This window comes from Lissotriton helveticus, chromosome 1_1 (assembly GCF_964261635.1).
Source record: "Lissotriton helveticus chromosome 1_1, aLisHel1.1, whole genome shotgun sequence".
Taxonomy (NCBI): Eukaryota; Metazoa; Chordata; class Amphibia; order Caudata; family Salamandridae; genus Lissotriton; species Lissotriton helveticus.
This window is the reverse complement of record NC_136057.1, coordinates 1183673162-1183691564: the sequence shown is the minus strand read 5'-3', so window position 1 is coordinate 1183691564 and position 18403 is coordinate 1183673162. Positions and strand designations below refer to the sequence as shown.

The 18403-nt window shown below is 47.1% G+C and overlaps 2 protein-coding genes across 3 annotated transcripts in view; one reads left to right on the top strand and one right to left on the bottom strand.

Annotated features, from left to right (window-relative positions):
• FGL2 (fibrinogen like 2) overlaps positions 1–6855 on the bottom strand; it is a 28040-nt gene extending 21185 nt beyond the window's left edge. The window contains exon 1 of the mRNA XM_078679342.1: positions 6115–6855. Within this exon, the coding sequence (XP_078535468.1) occupies positions 6115–6724 (610 nt within the window). The 5' untranslated portion in view covers positions 6725–6855. The remainder of the gene's footprint in view (positions 1–6114) is intronic.
• Positions 1–18403, top strand: part of CCDC146 (coiled-coil domain containing 146) — a 950534-nt gene that overhangs the window by 232436 nt on the left and 699695 nt on the right. The gene's annotated exons all lie outside the window — the stretch shown is intronic.

Sequence of the window (18403 nt, the reverse complement as noted above, 5' to 3'; positions counted from 1 at the left end):
TGCCTGTTTTTCTCAATATTTCACTTCAAAACGATGTGATTATATTAGTTCAACTGGTGTACGGTCTCACGCAATAGGTGATTTCTATAGGGTCACTAGAAAGTCCACAAAGTTGTCCCTGCCCTCCTCAGAAATGTAGTGTCTCCCACATCCCTGGGCGCCTCATCAGTGAACCCCTGTGTGCCCCCATCCTCGTGAGTGCTTCTGAGGTGTAGCACTCCTTCCGTCCCTGTTCCACTTCTCCATTAGCCCGTGCAGGTTGGCACATGGGAATGGACAGAGTGCAGAGGGAGGAGAGTTGCGGGTAACCCTGTAATACACCATTCAGCCATTAATACACAGTTCAAACACCATGCAGCACATTGCTTCAGCTCCTGGTAGTGTTCTGTAGGGTGAATGCCAGTGGCCAATGTATTGCATGCTTGTCCGGAATGCCGAAGAGAGACGGTGTAACGGGTCTGCAAGCAAAAAGGCGGGGTGAGCACAAGCGGTGTGGACTTCTTTGGGCTCGAGGGTTCAAGAGGACCTCGAAATGAGCCAGAGCGAGGCGTCTGGCTCGATCGAGCTTTCACTTGCTCGCCCACCTCTAATAGGTGTTCTTTGGCTGTTTGCGGACCTGTTTATGGCTTGGTGGCCCGGCTTTTACGGAATAATTTCCCTGATATTGCCACGAACATCGCCTGCAGCAAGAACAAATTCGTGCGCTCTCCTACACCTTGCAAAGTGTGTCTGTGTAAGTTCAAAACTGTTCTGGTTTGCTAATGTGGACCATGTGTTAGCTCTCTGATTCAGTAATGGGGCCCACTTTATTGCGGTGCCAAGCCCTATTTTCTGTCCCAGTCTGACCTTGGTAACGCGGTTACTGGGAGAAGGGGGTCCTTTGATAAACAAGGGTCCATACTGTTTGAATGTGGGTCATTTGAAAGTCCGGCGTTGCAGCAGTGAACGACACTAGGTTAGTTAATACGCAGCCACCATTCTTTTTATGTCTTGGTTGTTCTTGCTCGGCCCATTCTGAGCTGTAAAATTAGTCCTGTGCTTGCAAAAACAGAACCCACAGCGTGCTTCAAGTCCAATCAGCCATACACGCACCTGCAGGTGTTTGGTTACCCAAGCGGAAGGTTTCGGCGTTGGCCCTGTATCCCCAGTGCGCGTGTAAACCGTAACATAATCTTGGCTGAGAGTGCTGAAATATTAGGCGTTCATAGCAGTGCTGGGAGACGCAGAGGGCGTGTTTTCCCTTGTTAATAACCATTGCTAGAAGTTATGAACACTAGACGTGCTTCCTCTCTCCCTTGCTCATTCTTTGTCCTCTCTCTTTCTGTCACTCGCTCTCTTCATCTCTCGCTGCCTACGTCGCTCCATCACACTCGAATAGCCCCCACCCCCCTTGCGCCTGTTTTTCTTTTCGTCTCACTTTCTTATTTACTTTCTCTGTCTTCCCTTCCTTTCTCTGTCTTCCCATAATTTGCTCTTTCTGTCCGTCGTTCTCTCCATCTTTTCTTCCCTACTTCCACTTTCTCTCTCCTTCTTCAATACTCCTTTTCTTGCTTTTGATTTACCTCTCTACTTTAATCTTTCTCTTTCCATTTGTGCCTCTTGCTTTCACTCCTTTTCCCTCGCCCCTTCCCTGTTTTTCATGTCCATCGTTTTGCCCCTCTCCCTATACCCGTAACATAGACAGTTTATGTGCAGAAATAGGTATTATGCGTTAGCTAATTCGTGTAGGAGATACACGAAAGGGCACACAGCAGTTGAAATCAAGGGGTCACATCACTTCCAGACCCAAGCTGCTTTCTCTGCCACCACCGATGTTTACTGTTCAATTACTTTACTATAGTGAAATATTGCCTACGAATGTGAATTGCGTTATTAGGTCTCGCCTGTCGATGCGCATGCGCATCGAGCAAGCGAGACTATAGGGGCTCATCCACACTTTATCTAACTTGCAAGGAATCGTGGCGATTCCTTGCAGTGCCCGTGACTTTTAAGCTCAATGCGCATGTGCATTGAGCTTAAAAGCGCGTGCACAGCCGCCCGCATTCCTCCGACACCTTTGAAGTGAAGCTTAGCTTCACTTCAAAGGCCCGGCTTGTTCACACCCACATGCCGCTCTGCCCCGCTCCGCCCCCTCCCCTGAGTCATCCTGCCTGCCCCTTCCCGCCGTGTCGCATTTCTCCTCCCCCCTCCCCCCTCCCCTCTCCCCTCTCTTCCCTCCGTCTTGTTATCCCTCTATTTGGCACCTTCCCTACGCACATTAATTTCCTGCAGATCTGCGTGTGACTCGAATCGCACTGCTTCCCTCGGGGTCACACAGACTTCTCTTTACCCGTCGTAATGTATTATTTAGGTCGGACATCAAACGAGTTTCCTGCTAATATATTTTTTCACAGCTGCTTGGCCGCTATCTTCTCCATCGTTTAACACCCTTGTTTTTGGTGGTCCCACTCTGGAACAGACCGTGCCCGACCCCCGCCCTGTCCTCCCATCGCCCTCCGAACTGCACCCCAACCCAAACAGCCTCAGAAGGATGAAAGGCCCCTGCTGCGACCACCCCCTTAATGTAATGTCTCTCCTGCAAGCACCCCCCTCCTCCCGCGCACCGCCGACAGCCCCCCCATTCCTCCACCTCCATTGAAAGCCCGGATCCCAGGACGCCACCCCCCCATCCCCCCTCCAGTACCCATCCCCTTTCCGCCTCCTCCCAAGCCATGCTACCCCCCACCTCCCTCACCCATCCAAACTGCGAGCCCAACTCCGCCCCACTGAAACCTCAGTCCCTCTCCCCAATTAGCCCCCCCAGCCTCCATCCTCACTGACTGGCGACCAAACCGCACCCCACCCACTACGCCAATGTACTCGGATCCAATGTACAGGGACATGGGTGGTCTCCGGGGCTTTTTTTTCGGGTCCGGCACATAAGAAAGTGTCGTCTGTTTGCATAAACGTGGATCCTGTACTCAGTGTTTACATCTTTAATAGCACTTGCTATAAACACACTTTACCACTGATGAAGACGAACTGACCCTCCTCTAAAATACCAGAAGGCTGGTCACCAATACCCCCACAAAGCCCGTGCGCTTTTACAACACACTGTAGATTATCTGTTTAAACTACGCAGCATAGGTAAAGACAACAAAGCCTAAAACAGCAGCCTTTTATTTTTATTTTGCGTGAGCAAATGATGCTAGTATTTAGTGTTCAAGCCCGGTGAAGGCAAATTATTAAACTTTCACGTATTGTCCACATCAAAACTAAAGGTGCTAGACTGGCAGAAGACGGATAAAAGCGGCAGCATCAAAAATACTAAATCTTGGTCTTGAGGCGAACCAGCAGTGCCTATTTAAGAATCTAAAACACGACGAAGCTTCCTTCTTAATGTCTTGCTTCATTCTGTTTTGGAGAACGGAGGATAAAATAGGATTTGCACAGCTTTTTATCAAATCGTTAATGTTATTACGGAGGCGTGGCTATAGCCGGCGTGCTCAGGAAATGACAGGCAGTGGCTGGACTCATCTAACCCTTTGCTCCCCGCTCTGACCAAGAAGCGCTGCAACCTGAGCCTGTGTGCAAATTCTTCGCCATTCACAAACCATCAATGGGGTGGGGGGAGGAGACTGCCGAGGAAGCACACATGCAAATCCTGTTGCATCCAGCTCTTGTCTTCTCTTTTTGTATATTCTAATAAATGCCTCCTTTGATTCATTATTAATAGGAATATCTTCAAAAAGCGTCACAACGTAAGGCAGTGAGGCTTCTAATCGGAGAATAGTTATTTTCTATCGTTTTCGTGGTGCGAGCCTGACCCTGGCGCATTACAGCTCTTTAAGGCAGAGCCACGTTACGGTCTCTTTCGGTACAGGTAGGCTGCTGCCATCATTACAGTGGCTCGATTTTCTTCTCTTTTTGTATATTCTAATAAATGCCTCCTTTGATTCATTATTAATAGGAATATCTTCAAAAAGCGTCACAACGTAAGGCAGTGAGGCTTCTAATCGGAGAATAGTTATTTTCTATCGTTTTCGTGGTGCGAGCCTGACCCTGGCGCATTACAGCTCTTTAAGGCAGAGCCACATTACGGTCTCTTTCGGTACAGGTAGGCTGCTGCCATCATTACAGTGGCTCGATTGATTACTGCATCTCGGTGGTAGTGAGAACCTCGTAACAAGTGCTTTAGTGATATGTCCCCAGATTCGCAGGATATTGAGCCGAAGCTGGGATTTGAAGTTAGTTAGTACGCCATGTTCCAAATGTGTTCTAGGCAGTGTCTCAACCTCATCTGCGGAAAAAAATATGCATCGGTATAGACTGGGGGATTATTTTCTAGAGTGGTTACTCCTCGCCCCATAGTGTCGTAATTATAGGACACTGTGTTTCCATTCCTGGCAATTACTATAACAAATTATTGTTCACAGGTTTCGTATCCTATTGGTTTAGCAGAGGCACGCACTCGTGTCTACAACCCCAAGAACACATTTGTTGCTAAATTAAATCTCATTAGTGGTAAGGCGTGGTGTCTTGACGACAGGAAGTGGGATGAGTCAACACTAAGTTGGGAAGCAAAATATTTGTAGGCCACACGTTCGATCACGGAGCGGCAAACGTCATAGATTCATCCTTCCTAGTTTGATTATATGGATGCCTGCCAACACACCTTACTTTTTGAGGCAAAAAGGATGTTAGTTCAACTATTCACTACTCAAAATGTCTTCCCTTTCTTCTGTTGCAAGGTAATGAGGATAGTAAAGCCTGATTGTTTTCCTCCAAATGACTCTTATAGTCTTATCAAACGTTGGAAGGCATGAACATTTAAACTTGATTGTTTTAAACGACTTGCTGCCACATTCTCTGTGCCTTAAATGTTAGGTGTTACTGTTATAGAACAAATTGGTAATTATGTTTTCGTTTCACTTTGACTGTATTTAAATGGCACTACTTGCTTATTTGGCAATATTGTATTGTATTGTATTGTATTGTCCAGCCATTACTTAACACTTTCAATCCCTGAACTGATCAGCGGTGTTTACTGAAGTGGTGGTCTTTAGTGGAACAGTGCAATAGGTCTCGGAGCATTTGAGTTAGAGCTTTTACATTTGTTTATGGCTTTTTTTCTTTGTAATTCTTTAGCATTGCCTACAGGAAACAAAAATGCTAAAGATTTACAAAAAAAACCCATAAACAATTCTAAAAGCACTAACTCTAATGCTGCGAGACCTATTGCATTTCCAATGCTTGTTTTTTGGGTTGAGCTCGGGATGACAGCGCTGTTCATGTTCGCGGCCAGGCAGCCACACTTACACTTTTGGACGTTTCGATTTATATTCAGCTTCACACATTACATATGTAATACTCTCTTTACTTGGGTGTAGTAGGTTCAGGAAACACGATTAGTGCAGCAGCTACAGTGCGATTTGCCTCAGTGGTATGGGTGCCCGCGGACCTCCCTTCCTCTCCCCCCCCACCCCCCAAACAAACACACATTATGGCTTGTTTTGGTACACGTCCAGGAAAAAAATAAATTACATTTTATTGTGTTATGGCCAATGGCACCCCTTGCTATGTTAACTGGGTAATATGCTAAAGACCGAGGTGTTTATTTAACAGAGACTTTAAAGAAATCAGACTATACAATTACTAATGATGTATACACCCCGGATATTAATATTTCAGTACCCAGGTCATCATGTTTTCGTGTGGCTTGAGTTATATGTATTTTTATGAGGTATCTGCAGCAATTACATACTTCCCTTCAGATAACATCATTCTTAAGTCTGCAAACAGTTGTATGTCACTTTCTAGCCCCTAAGATAGGGACAGCTGATTTGGCCTGGTCACTACCTTGACTGGCCATTACCTCGTCTGAGCAGAGTAACTATCCTAACTTCAGTCGAGCAATGCGAGTCCTTAAGCCGTCCAATGAGGTAGTGGTGGGATGGATTTGGTGGCCAGTTGGTGTGAGGTGGTGGGAGTGTATCCCAAAGCTTTCCCACGGCCAGGGTTGGTATTGCTGTTTCACCGTTTGTAATCACTTTCCATTTTCATGTTTAAAACGTACTATTGCAAGAAGTTATCAGCATGCATGAGATGCCAGTAGGTTAGCAAAAGTCTACTTACTTGGGTTGGGTTCCAGCGCAGGGCAGCTGGACGAGCACTTGGTGTCCAGGCTGGTCAGCACGTAGGTCAGGTTTTCCACCTTGCTGTCCACATAGTTCTCCAGGCTGTTGATGCTGATGGGGCTCAGCCTCTGCACGCTCTCCTGCAGCACGCTGATCTGGCTGCGCGCGTTCTTCAGGCTGGCTGACATCTTGTTCATCTTGGACTGCAGCTCTTGGATTTTGTTGTCTCTGGCCTGGCCGCTCTCCGTGGGCTCCTCCGCCTCGGGCACCTGCAGCTCGTTGCCGGCTTTGCCTTGCGTTTCATCCGCCTGCAGCTTGCAGTCCTGGCACGACTTCTTCATCTGGTTGACGGTCTCCTTGAGGCTCTGCACCTCTTTGAGCGTCTTCTCCAGGAGCTGGAACTGCTTGGGCAGCTGCAGCGTCAGGGGAGGCAGGTTCACCTGGTAGGGACATTCCTCTCCTTCACATTTGCCGCTGCTCCTCAGCTTCAGCGGGCAGGCGGGCACGGCACTGTCTTCTTTGCTCCCACCTTCTCCATCTTCTGCCTGCGCAGCTGAAAACGCGACCAAAAGAACAGCAAAGAAACACGCGCGGGTTACAGTCTTCATCTTGATGATAAAATAACTCGACAGGGAAAGGAGCCAAGCCGTGAGAGCCTTTATAGAAGCCGGGCCAGAGCGCCTTCCCTGTTCTCGAGCATGGGCGGGAGGGAGTTTTTATATCGCAGCAGCTTTCGGAGGAAATGTTGTGAGCTCTGAGAGTTTGCCAGCCTGTGACGCAGCATCTGTTCCGTCAGACGGGAAAAGGAAAGACGACAAAGTGCGTGTTAGCTAATTGAGGTCGAATTTCCAGAAATCGTTCATTCATGACACATGCGTTTTTTACAATTTTGAAATACCTATTGTTTTTTCTTTGCCATTTATGTAACTCGGATACATTTTAAAGCATGAGCTAAGTAGTCAATTATTCAGGGCCTCGATCTTCCAAAGGGGCCCTCGAAAAGTGAACTTTTTCTCTCGCTTCTATTTCACTTTCACAACCTAACTTTGACATAATAGGATTTAATTGTATAAAATGGGTAGTTCATAGTTATTCCAAATGAGTCTTCAAACATTTCTTTCATAGGGCCTCCAAAATCTTTACTATGACCAGTGGCGTAACGAAACTTGAGGGCCCCCCTGCAAGGTACATGTGGCAACTAATGCACTGCCTCGGAGTGCCATGCTCTTCCGTATCTTCGAAGGGAACAGTTCTTCATGTTACAGCACTGGGCGTAGTGCTTTGCACGAGCACCCCTGACGTTCAGTAGCCTGCAGGCAAACGCTGAGCTTTGGAAATTATATACATACATGGTTTTGACCTAATCATGGAGCTATAATAAAGGAATCATAACCCACCCGTGAGTGCAACCAGATTCTTTACAATTGTAAAGCTGGAAGATATATATATACATATCCAACAAAGTTTGTCCTCTTGACAGAAGCCCGCAACAGGAGGTAAATAATATGCGTTTATTCAGGGAGAAAACTTCACAGACGTGGCGGTGTCAACCTCTGTAATGCCCAACGTGTTTCGTGCTCTTGAAGCACTTGATCACAGGGTGCTCTTGAAGGCACGCACAAACTGAAACTCCCAGCATCTGTTATATATTGCGATAATCTCCCTCATGGGCGTGGACAGGCAGGTCTTTATAGTGCTGGGAAATGTAACTACAGTGAGTAGCTTGTGCAGTGTCCCAAATTGAAGCAAAATAAACACTCCAGTAGGTTGGTGACACAGTCTCGTAACCTTGAAGGTGCCCCTAGTTTTTCTCTCCTCGCAGCTCCTGCCTCATCATGCTGACGTCGAGTGGGGCCAGCAGACGTCGAGTGGGGCCAGCACCGATCTGCTTACACAGCGGGGCTTCTAACGCGACAGGACTGGCCGCTCAAAACAATCCAACAAAGTTTGTCACCTTATTTACCTCCTGTTGCGGGCTTCTTTCAAGGGGAAACAATTTGTTGGATTGTTTTGAGCGTCCAGTCCTGCCGCGTTAGAAGCCCCGCCGTGTAAGTGGATCGGTGCTGGCGCCAATTGACGTCGGCATGATGAGGCAGTAGCTACTAGGAGAGAACAACGAGGGGCACATTCAAGGGTACGAGACTGTGTCACCAACTCACTGGGGTGTTTATTTTGCTTCAATTTGGGACACTGCACAAGCTCCTCACTCCGCTCAAGCAGAGTCCCAGGATGGCTGCCAACACTTCCTGGTTGAAGTGTTGACAGCCAATCAGATTTCAACACTGGGACTGCTGGATCTGCGGAGGATCCGCATCCCTATGTATACAAATTCCGATTTACCTTAATATTTCCAAAACTACTGAATGGATTTACACCAAATCACAAAAAGCACAATCTGTGGACCATCAGCTAGCTTTAGGCCAAATTTTGTGTAATTACGTCCAGCAGTTCATGCTGTAGTCGTTTCTAAAGGTCCTATTCGCTGCAATCATGGGAGATAGAGGCACGATTAAGTGCGTATATTTACCATCAACGTATAAGTCGCGCACCTCAGTACACAGTCTTGTCACCTCACTTGCCACGTAATAATAACTATAACTCACCCCTTCACCATGCACTAGTTATACCCCTGCATATTACATAACTTAAAGCATTTGAGCCCATAGCATTCATAAGAACACTTATAACATCTGAAATTTAGTGATTTGTGAGAACACAGTGGATGGTAGAGTGGCGAGTTATGTGGCGTAGTATCTAGTGTTGTAAGAAATAGCAAACAATGGATTGTGGTAGAGTGGAGTGGCGTATACTGCAGTGGAGTACAGTGGGGTGGTGTAGAGTGGAGTCTGTTAATTGAAACTGACATATGGTGACAGTGTGTGAACAGATGTAAATGTTATATTGCAGAAATAGAAAAATCAAATAGAAGGAGGTAGGAGGGACTCGTCCTCCAGTAAGTCGTATTAAAAAACACATAGAAGTCACTCCGTCAAAAGACTTTTAAATCGTTTCCCCTTCAGGACTTCTGGAAGTTAGAATTTGTTTTCAAATAACCCTCACCCACCAGTGGTAACCCCTTGGTGGCATGCTTCCTCATTGGGTTCTTCCTGTACTGCTGCGGGACGGGGCGTGCTACAACCTACTGAGACACAGAATCACTGTAAGTGTTGGCTAATCCAAATGTGAGAGATAGGCGTGGGGGTTTAGTTTTTAACTGTTAAAAAATACCTGGCTAGTAGGAACAAATACTCTTTATTTGGACCTCTATCCCTTATTGTTAAAAATTGGGGAAAATGGAGACTAAGAAAAAGGATTAATTAATTAAACTGGTCGACATGTTTCAAGCCCTACCCCAAGCTATTCTTTAGGACCAAGGATAAGAGAATATACTCCCTCTTACCACTCGTGTTAGTATCCAATTGATTATATGCTTATTTAGAAATTGATTTTAAATACCAATATATTCTGTACCTATTTGGCGAAGTATTTATTGAAATACGTTGATAGCCCTAATGAGGCATCATGAGTCCAAAGCAGGGGGAATTGACACCCGCGGCGTGGAGCCACAGGCGGGTGCCAGTCCTCAAGTAAGGGAGTTAACCTTGACGGAAGTGTGACTTCACCCGTCCCTTTCCCCGTTTTGAATGTGCATTTCATTTTTTGTTGAATAAAAATCTCCCAAACTTAAAAGGGACATATTCTGGCACATTATGTATACATTTAACCCAACAGTTGGTGCGAATCCGTTCAGTATTTTTTCAAGAAGCTTGTGTTTACTGTGTTTTGATTATCTGATTTCATTTAAGGAGTGGGAGATGCGTATTTGTGTTCCATGGCCTGCTCCTCTGAGTCCATTGTCTGTGGAGGGTATAATCAGGGTCTAAGACTTAGACCCTGATTATACCCTCCACACACTCTAAGTAAAGAATGGCACGACCCCATCAAACAGAGACCGGAAAAAAAGGCCATAATACAGACGTATTCTTGATGTTTGCTACTGGCCCCTGGTGGTCTTTCTGCCTTAAGTGTACAGAGCGGAAGTAGACAGGGTTGGTGGTCAGGTTCATGCTAGTTGCTCTCAGGCTGAATGTGATTCTGTGTAAATTATTTTTCCTTTCTCTTCCTTCCTGCTCCTTTTGGTCCACCAGTTCTAGGCATACCCTGGTGGTCTTCTACCTTCAGTTGCTGCCCTGGTGGTTCCGCTGTGCTCTAATTCAGCCAACCCAACCTTCTAAATATCATTTAATGGAGTGTTCAGCCACAGCTCTTGCTGGCTGCCTTGCCCAGATGTTGAGTGTTGCATTTGGTGGCTGTTTCTGGGCATATGAGTATTTATCTGGGCATATGAGTATTTATCTTACCATATGAGGCTGCGCTATGGCTTGTTATAGCAGTACCTTGGCAAATGACGGCTGCCCCAGCATATGGTGCTTGTGCTTAAGCATATGATGACTCTACTTGTACCTATTGTGGCTGTACCAGGTATATAAATAATGCAATGTATACCATGTTACAGGTGTAGCTGACTGCAGGGGACTTTACTTGGGTATATTACGACTGTATCTTTATGTACAAGCAGGATTAGTTTGGGGCCAACATGGAGAATTTACCCCATTATCTAGAGTGGCATTTCTGGGCTTAATCGATGATTTTATAGAATATTTGCAGCTGCTACTTTGGGGCTTCACCAGTACATTTACAGAACTTTAAAAAGGAGCTAGTGATGTTCTGGGGAGGGGGGGGGGGTGGGGGGTACACCTGCGCATATGATGACTGTGTTTACTGTGTGAGAGTGCATGGGGTGTTCCTTGAGAGAATCTGGGCATTTGATACTGTACTAAACTGTACTAAACATGTGAGTCTATTCACAGCACCTTTGTCTGCACCTCTGTGCCTGGGCATTTGGGGCTGTACCTTGTGGGCAAGATAAGTTGGCTACACGACTATACCTGGCATATGATGGTTGTAACTGCCCGTGTAAGACTGACTTACAGTGCAAACATGTGCATAAGCAGTAACACCCTTTGGTGCCATAGGATGGCTGAACCTTGGCATATGGGGCTCTATCTGGTTTTACATAGTTGGAACTGGGCACATTTTTGTTGCTTTTCTGGTGTCCAATCAATGATGTTATTGAATATTTCAACCTGATATTTCAGGAGTTAAGCGAAATGAATGTGTTTAATTTTTCCCGCTGATCTGTTTCCTGCATGAGTGAATTTACTGAAAACTGAAAGTCTAGATTATTTGGAAATTGATGCAGGTTTCAAGAACATTTGTTAGGTCTATTTTGAGAGACTATGGTCTGTTAGTAGCATTTAACACTTTTATTTAGTTTGGGGGTAATCATTGCTGAATTGCAGGACATTTGAGTCCTTAGGTGTAATGTAAAGCTGCAGTACACGTATATAGAATGTGATTGCAGCAATTCAGATGATATGTCATTTTCTTACACAGGGAATATAATTGGATATTATCTGGCAAGTGAACATTACAGGTACACCTTATATCCTGCTGCATCATTTACAGATGTTCTTATTTCTTATGGTACGAGATTTTTATTTGGAACATAACACCGGTGCTCCTTTTCCTGTGGAATAGACTTTTTGTCTTATTTGCATCTTGTGTTTCTACCTGGCACACACACTATATTTCGATAGCAAAAAAGTATGCATGCATCTATAACGAAAAAAATCTTGCTCTATACAAAAACTGGAGGCACAGAAGGAAAGTGTTTGTGCCAGAGGAGAACTAGTGCCTACCTCATGCTCTGTGTTCCCAGTGGAAAATTCTGCATGAAAACATTATGCCCGGAAATGTGCCAGAACAAAAGGCCAGCCGCTGTTCCTGTGCCAGTTGCTATTAAATCATCCTTATGGGCATTTGTCATGCTGCTTCACAAACGGTACTTTTCCAAGCTCAATATGTGCGAATGCACTAATACATTTTGTCCATTTCCGATATGAGCTTCAAGGAGAATCGTAAAAGTATATATTAGAGGCTAACCAGATGAACCAAGTATCAAGTCAAACCGAGGCTGAAAAGATGATCTATGCATATTGATAGTATAAACACAAATTCTGATGATTTACATCTGTAGTGACTAGTGTTGGTTCAATCACCAATTGTTAAAGATGGGTCAGAGCCTATATTTCATCTCATGGTGTGTCATTGCGGCTGTGATGGTGAAGTAGGCTTTGTACTGGCGAACCGAGTAGCACCCGATAATTCTTATGGGAGGGTACTGTCTCTCGGATGGAGGTGTTGTGTTTATGACACATGCGATCGCTCATGTCCTCTCTTCTACTTGGGCACAATTTTCGTCGCTTGGGCGAACTGTTGTCTACGCGACCCTAACAGTGTTGGTTTATCCCATGGATGTGCTTTTGGAAATTGCTAAGCACCCTGCAGTGGGCAGTGGACGCTCTCAGCTGCCGGCCAGTGAAGGGTTGAGATCATTCGAGAATGTATGGTGGTAAGAGTGTTGATCATCCACTTCCATGGTGATTTTTCTTTTTTGCTGAAATTAAAGCCAAATCGAGACACTGCGTTTGAGCCCTGCATGTTTTGGAACGGGTGAATAGAACAGGTATGCGCATCTCCATAAACAACAACGAACACTGTCCTGCCTGCCGGAGCTGTCAATGTGTCTGGCACTCCTTTTCAATAATCGTTTCATTGGGGGCCACCGCTCAGCATGTGCTTGACCCCTGCTATCGCTAAACGGAATCTGGGGTGTTTTGGACTAGAGGCAGGGAAAATTCTGTTCAGTCTGCTTGGACCGATGCAAGCTCTTAATAGGATGTTGAACTTAATGTATTTGAATCGGCCGTTGCAAATTTTGTAGGGATAAGCTAGAATCGTATTCCATTCCAGGTCACATAGCTATTTGTCTCTGTCTGTTTCCCGGGAAATTTCAACGTTTTTGTTGTTTCAGTTTTTATATAGCGTGACGTCGGTCCATGAGCATTTACATAAACACTACAGAACATTACACAAGGCCAGATTCCAAATGAATTGCTATTGATCATAATCTTATAGATATTTATGTGTATATGTTCAGCTCACTTAGGGCAATCAGAGCCTCAAAAATCTCACCCTCTTATTAAAAAAACAGGGTTGCACCCTACTGTGTGTCTAAAAATAAAAACCTCTCTTACAATCCGTTGTCACTGAGACAAACACAGCACCCTTTTAGGATCTGTGGATGGAATCCAGGCATGGATTGGCAAAGCCAATAGGTTTTGCCTATGCGAGATCTGCGCGAGCTTCTGTGGAACATGATCTAAAGTAAAGAAACAAAAAAGCACTATTAATTGGCATGCATTGACCGTGTGAAAGAACGTTCTTTAAGTCATGTTGCACAGCAGCCCACACTGCTGTGCGATATGTCTATAAAAAGCATGGGGGTGGAAGCAACACAAGGGAAGTACATTCTAGGAAGGAGGAAACTGCAGCAATGCAACAGATGGGAGGGGGAGGGAGGTTAGGGATAGAGCCCGGATGTGAAGGGGAGGAGCTGGGACAGGCTGAAGACACGTACTCTTATAGAGTGCATGGGGGAAAAAGTGCCTGCAGGAGAACATGGCCAGTGGAAGGGCACTGACCACAACCAGAAATCTGTGCTGGGTTCATGTTCCACATCAGGAACAAACACTTGAAGTGCCTGGAGGAAGTAGGAGGCGCTGGCCAATAAGAAACAAAGGAACAATAGTGACATGGAAGCCAATCAATGGTAAGTAATGGGTGGCCTCTAAGGAAATGTTAAGCTTTTTTTTTTGTTTACCAAATATTTCATCAAAAGTGCATCTGACTCTGATCCCAAATCTACAACCTTCACTGAGGTTCGGTCTAGTGGCAACATTCTCAGCACTGTCGATGCCCTTGAGCGGTGCCGGCCCCATTGTCATTCCTGACTCTAATACAAAGCTAGACTGTCATTCTCCAACGTCAACTCTGGTGCCAACCGGACCAAGACCTTCCAGGTCAGAGACTTTGCCTCTTTTTTCGGATAGACCGTGAGGGAATATGCTTGGTGTGGATCTGTGAATCCTTTTGATTATCCTTATCCTCTTGAGGAACCCTTGGCCAATGAAAACTGGTATGACGAACTGGCTGATGCCAGTGGCCTGGACACTTCACCAGACACTGGCCTAGTCTCTCCTCCTAGTGTGTATATGAAGATAGGGACTTCCGTTGCCATGGTGGTCAGGAGGGCAGCTGAGGTCCTGGACCATATGTTGCCTTCTGTGAAGGTCAAGACTAATTTCTTGACAGAGGTGTTCAGCCCAGAGTATCTATCAATCAATCAATCATATCACTTGTATAGCGCGCTACTCACCCGGAAGGGTCTCAAGGCGCTTGGGGGAAGGGGGCCGCTACTGCTCGAACAGCCAGGTCTTGAGTTGTCTCCTGAAAGCGAGGTGGTCCTGGGTCAGCCAAAGGTGGATGGGAAGGGAGTTCCATGTCTTGGCCGCCAGGTAGGAGAAGGATCTGCCTCCGGCGGTGGCTCTTCGGATGCGTGGTACGGCGGCAAGGGCGAGGCTAGCGGATCGTAGCTGGCGGGTGGGCGTGTGGAAGGTCAGGCGGTCGTTGAGGTACTTGGGGCCCAGGTTGTGGAGAGACTTGTGTGCGTGGGTGAGGAGCCTGAACGTGATCCTCTTGTTGACGGGGAGCCAGTGCAGGTTTCTCAGGTGGCCGGAGATGTGGCTGCGTCGAGGGATGTCTAGGATGAGTCGAGCGGAGGCGTTCTGGATGCGTTGTAGTCTTTTCTGTAGCTTGGCTGTGGTTCCGGCGTAGAGAGTATCCCACACAAACCTCTCCTCCCCTTCAGTGAAGCACTCATTGGCGTCCTGCTCGAGGCCTGGGCCAAGCCCTGTACAGGCACTCTTATGCAGAAGACGATCGCCCGTCACCACCTTCTTCCCTCTTCGGGATTCTGCTTGTAGGAGAGTAGGGTCTGCTATCCTATGGTCACCCCAATTTTTGCTTTTTGCTTCACTGGTTTTCGACTTAATGTGGCTGTGGGCCTGCTAATCAGACCCACAGCCTGCTGTTCTCTCTCTAAATTCACAGACACGTACTATAGGTACATAACCAATTTGGTACTGGACACCTTGTCAGCCCCTATACAGTGCACTATAGGTGCCATGGGCATAGGTGCATCCAAGGCCTACCAGGGGCTGCAGCATATCTTTTGCCACCCCTGGCTGGTACTTAAATTGACACAACTGGCTGTTCACACAGCTGGGGCAAGGTGGTGTAATCACCCCTTGCTTAGATATAGTATACCTATGTCTAACCCTATATCTGGACACATATATACCTATAAGTCACTCCTATGGCAGGCCTTAACAATCCTGGAGGCAGAGTGCTTGGTTTTATGTGAGATGGTGCTCTAGCATGAGCTGAGCCTGTCTGCAGCTTTCGGAACCATTTCCTTATAGCTGTTCTAGTGATACTGCCATACCATATAATCTTAAGTGCATTATAATCCTCGCGGTTAATGCTAACTTTGGTTTGGCTTTATCAAAACATATCGTGTTTGGTGTCATACATTTTGGAATACTACCCCCTCGCCAATTCTGGTGACGGGGGTAGCATTCCACCCTTCTAGAGGGAGAAGACATGTTACTTACTGCAAATGCGGTGAATCCTAACCAGAGCCCCAGCATCACAAAATGGATGCTGCTGCCACAGACACATGTCTGGCCTCCTGCTGCTGACCGAAACTCGACAGAGGAGGCTTGATCAAAGGATCTCCTGTCACAGGGAGGTGTCACACCAACCCAGACAGGAGATAGTGGATTGTAGCAGGGAGGGTTGAATGAAACTAGACACTACCTGGGGCACACAAGGTGTCACTGGGCAGATTCCAGTCAAACCGGTTCTGGGGCACTCCAGCCCCAGTCTTGGCGGCAAACTGGACAAAGGAAAGGGGTTTAACCACCCCCTTCCTGGGTCCCACCCATAGGAGGGGCCTAGCAGGTAATCCAGCCCCCAGATTTGGACTATAGGTGGGAGCAGTGCCAATGCACATCAGATTATCCTGACTGAAACTTATGAAACGAAACTCTGGACCCTTCGACATCCCAGTCGACGTGGAAGACTGAAGAATCTCCCTTGTGGTCAAGGAGTGACCACCCTGTGCAAACAGGCACCATCCAGCACCTCGACGTTTGCTTTGTTGCAGTTCCCGCCGGAACTCGAGCGACAGAGATCGACAAGAGCCAGCTTTCCTGCCTTCCAACAGCCCGATCCATGCAAAGCTGGGACCCGTGGAGGCGACCTGAAGCGTGGGAGCGGCCATCGTGAATAAACCACGAAGCGCTGACCGTGCAGCACCTGAGGCTCCCTCGAAGCTGTGCATTGGAGTCTGAGAAGCTCCAGCCCCGAGCAGCTTGTGCACCGAAGCTCACCCCTCCACACTCGACGAGTGCTGCGTGGGGCCCTTTTGCATTTTCCTGCTCGACGCGTTGGTCCGGTCACTTGCCCGTTGGCTAGTGGCCCCAGTACCAACGAAACCTTGAATTTACACAGCCAGTCTGGTTGCTCCAGATTGGCACTCGCTCCCCTGAAAAGGAGCACCCGCTCAGACCTTGCTGGTCCGAGTGTTAATCCTTCTTCGAATCCTGCGTGGGTTGCCTTTGCCAAGGCTTGTTGACTCCGATCCGGAAGCCGACACCGCCAACAGCGAGAGCCTTCGTGGGACAGCTCGTGATCCACTCCAGGACATCCTCGGTGACCCAGAGTCCACTTGGCAGCGGAGACAAGGCACCCGACATCAACCTGATTGCGCCCGACATCGCCGGGTTCCTTCCTGGTTCCTTCCTGGTCACTGGCTAGTGACCCAGACTCTGTCCCCTCTGCTTTCAGGTACCCTTCAACTTTGATCCACCCTTGGATCGCACCGGACACTTCTCTTCTGGACGCCTGCAGCATCTTCATCCTCAGGCACCATCGAACTGCGTGACGAAACCCGACACAGGTTGGCACCTGTGCGCCCGCGTCCTGTGGGTGAGGTAACTTACTAGCGCTGGTGTTCCCACACTGGTACACACCTCTAGTGCCTAAGTCTAAAGTTTGGTAGTGCTAGTCCAGCCGGAAGACTCCTTTTGCAATAACATTGTAACTTTTACGCACCATTGACTTTACATTGGTGCAAGCCGTGCTTCCCGCACTGCACCCGAATCCCGCGGGCTACTCCCGCCCTAACTGCTATTAGTGCATCGTAGTCCAAGCGATTCCCAAGGCCCTAGGCCTTACCCCAGATCGATTAGTGATTGTTATACCACTTTTTTGATATATGGTTTGAGTGGCCACCGGCCTCATCCAAAAACGTGCAACTTGTCTATGTTTAACTGTGCTTTTATTTAAACGCTTGTGCTTCATTGCTCATAAAGAGTAGTGGGGATTATTCTAAGAATAAATACATATATTTTGATAATATATAACTTGTGTGGTGTCCCTTCATTTGATATTACAGGATTGTATATGGTAAAACAGCTGGCTTCACATGTCCTTTGGAGTTAAGCCTTTAAGGCTGCTTAGTCCATGCTACCCCTAGGATAGCTTGTCTATAAGGTTGACTTACAACCACCACCATAAGGGATTGTTTGGACTGATACAAGGTGCCCACAGAACTGTGGACATCATATACCAGGCCAACTTCTCACACTGCTTTTCTCACCTAGTCCCCAACCCTGAAAGCCAGGTCATACAGGCCTTAACGTCCAAAGTTAACCATGGGACGTTCCATGCCACGCCGCCAGATAAGGAACCCAAGGGACTGGACACCTTCACTAAGAGGATTTTTCCTTCCCCCAGCCTTGCACTGAGGTCAGTGAACACCACATGACTCTTGGGCTGGTATACCCACACAATGTCAGACTTGGTTGCACAAGTGCTGCCTATGGTCTCGGAGGATGCCTGAGCCATCCTAACCAGGTTATTGCTGATGGCAGGAATGCAGCAAAGTTCTCAATACACTGCAGACTGGACACAACAGATTCGCTGGGTAGAGCAATTGCTTCGTAGGTGGCGCTTCCTTGTCACACTTGGCTGAGGTCAACTGGCTTCTTGTGAGATGTCTAGGCATCATTTATGGCCATGCCCTTAGACGACACTCACCAGTTTGGTGACTAAGCCGATTCATTGCTCAAGAGCTTCAAGGACAGCAGGGCCACTGCTCAGTTGTTGGGACTTTCTATGGCTCATTTCATGGAGAGGGCACATTAAAGAGGTTTAGAGGCTGTCCCTGCCAGAGGGGTGGTGGACTGGGCAGAGCT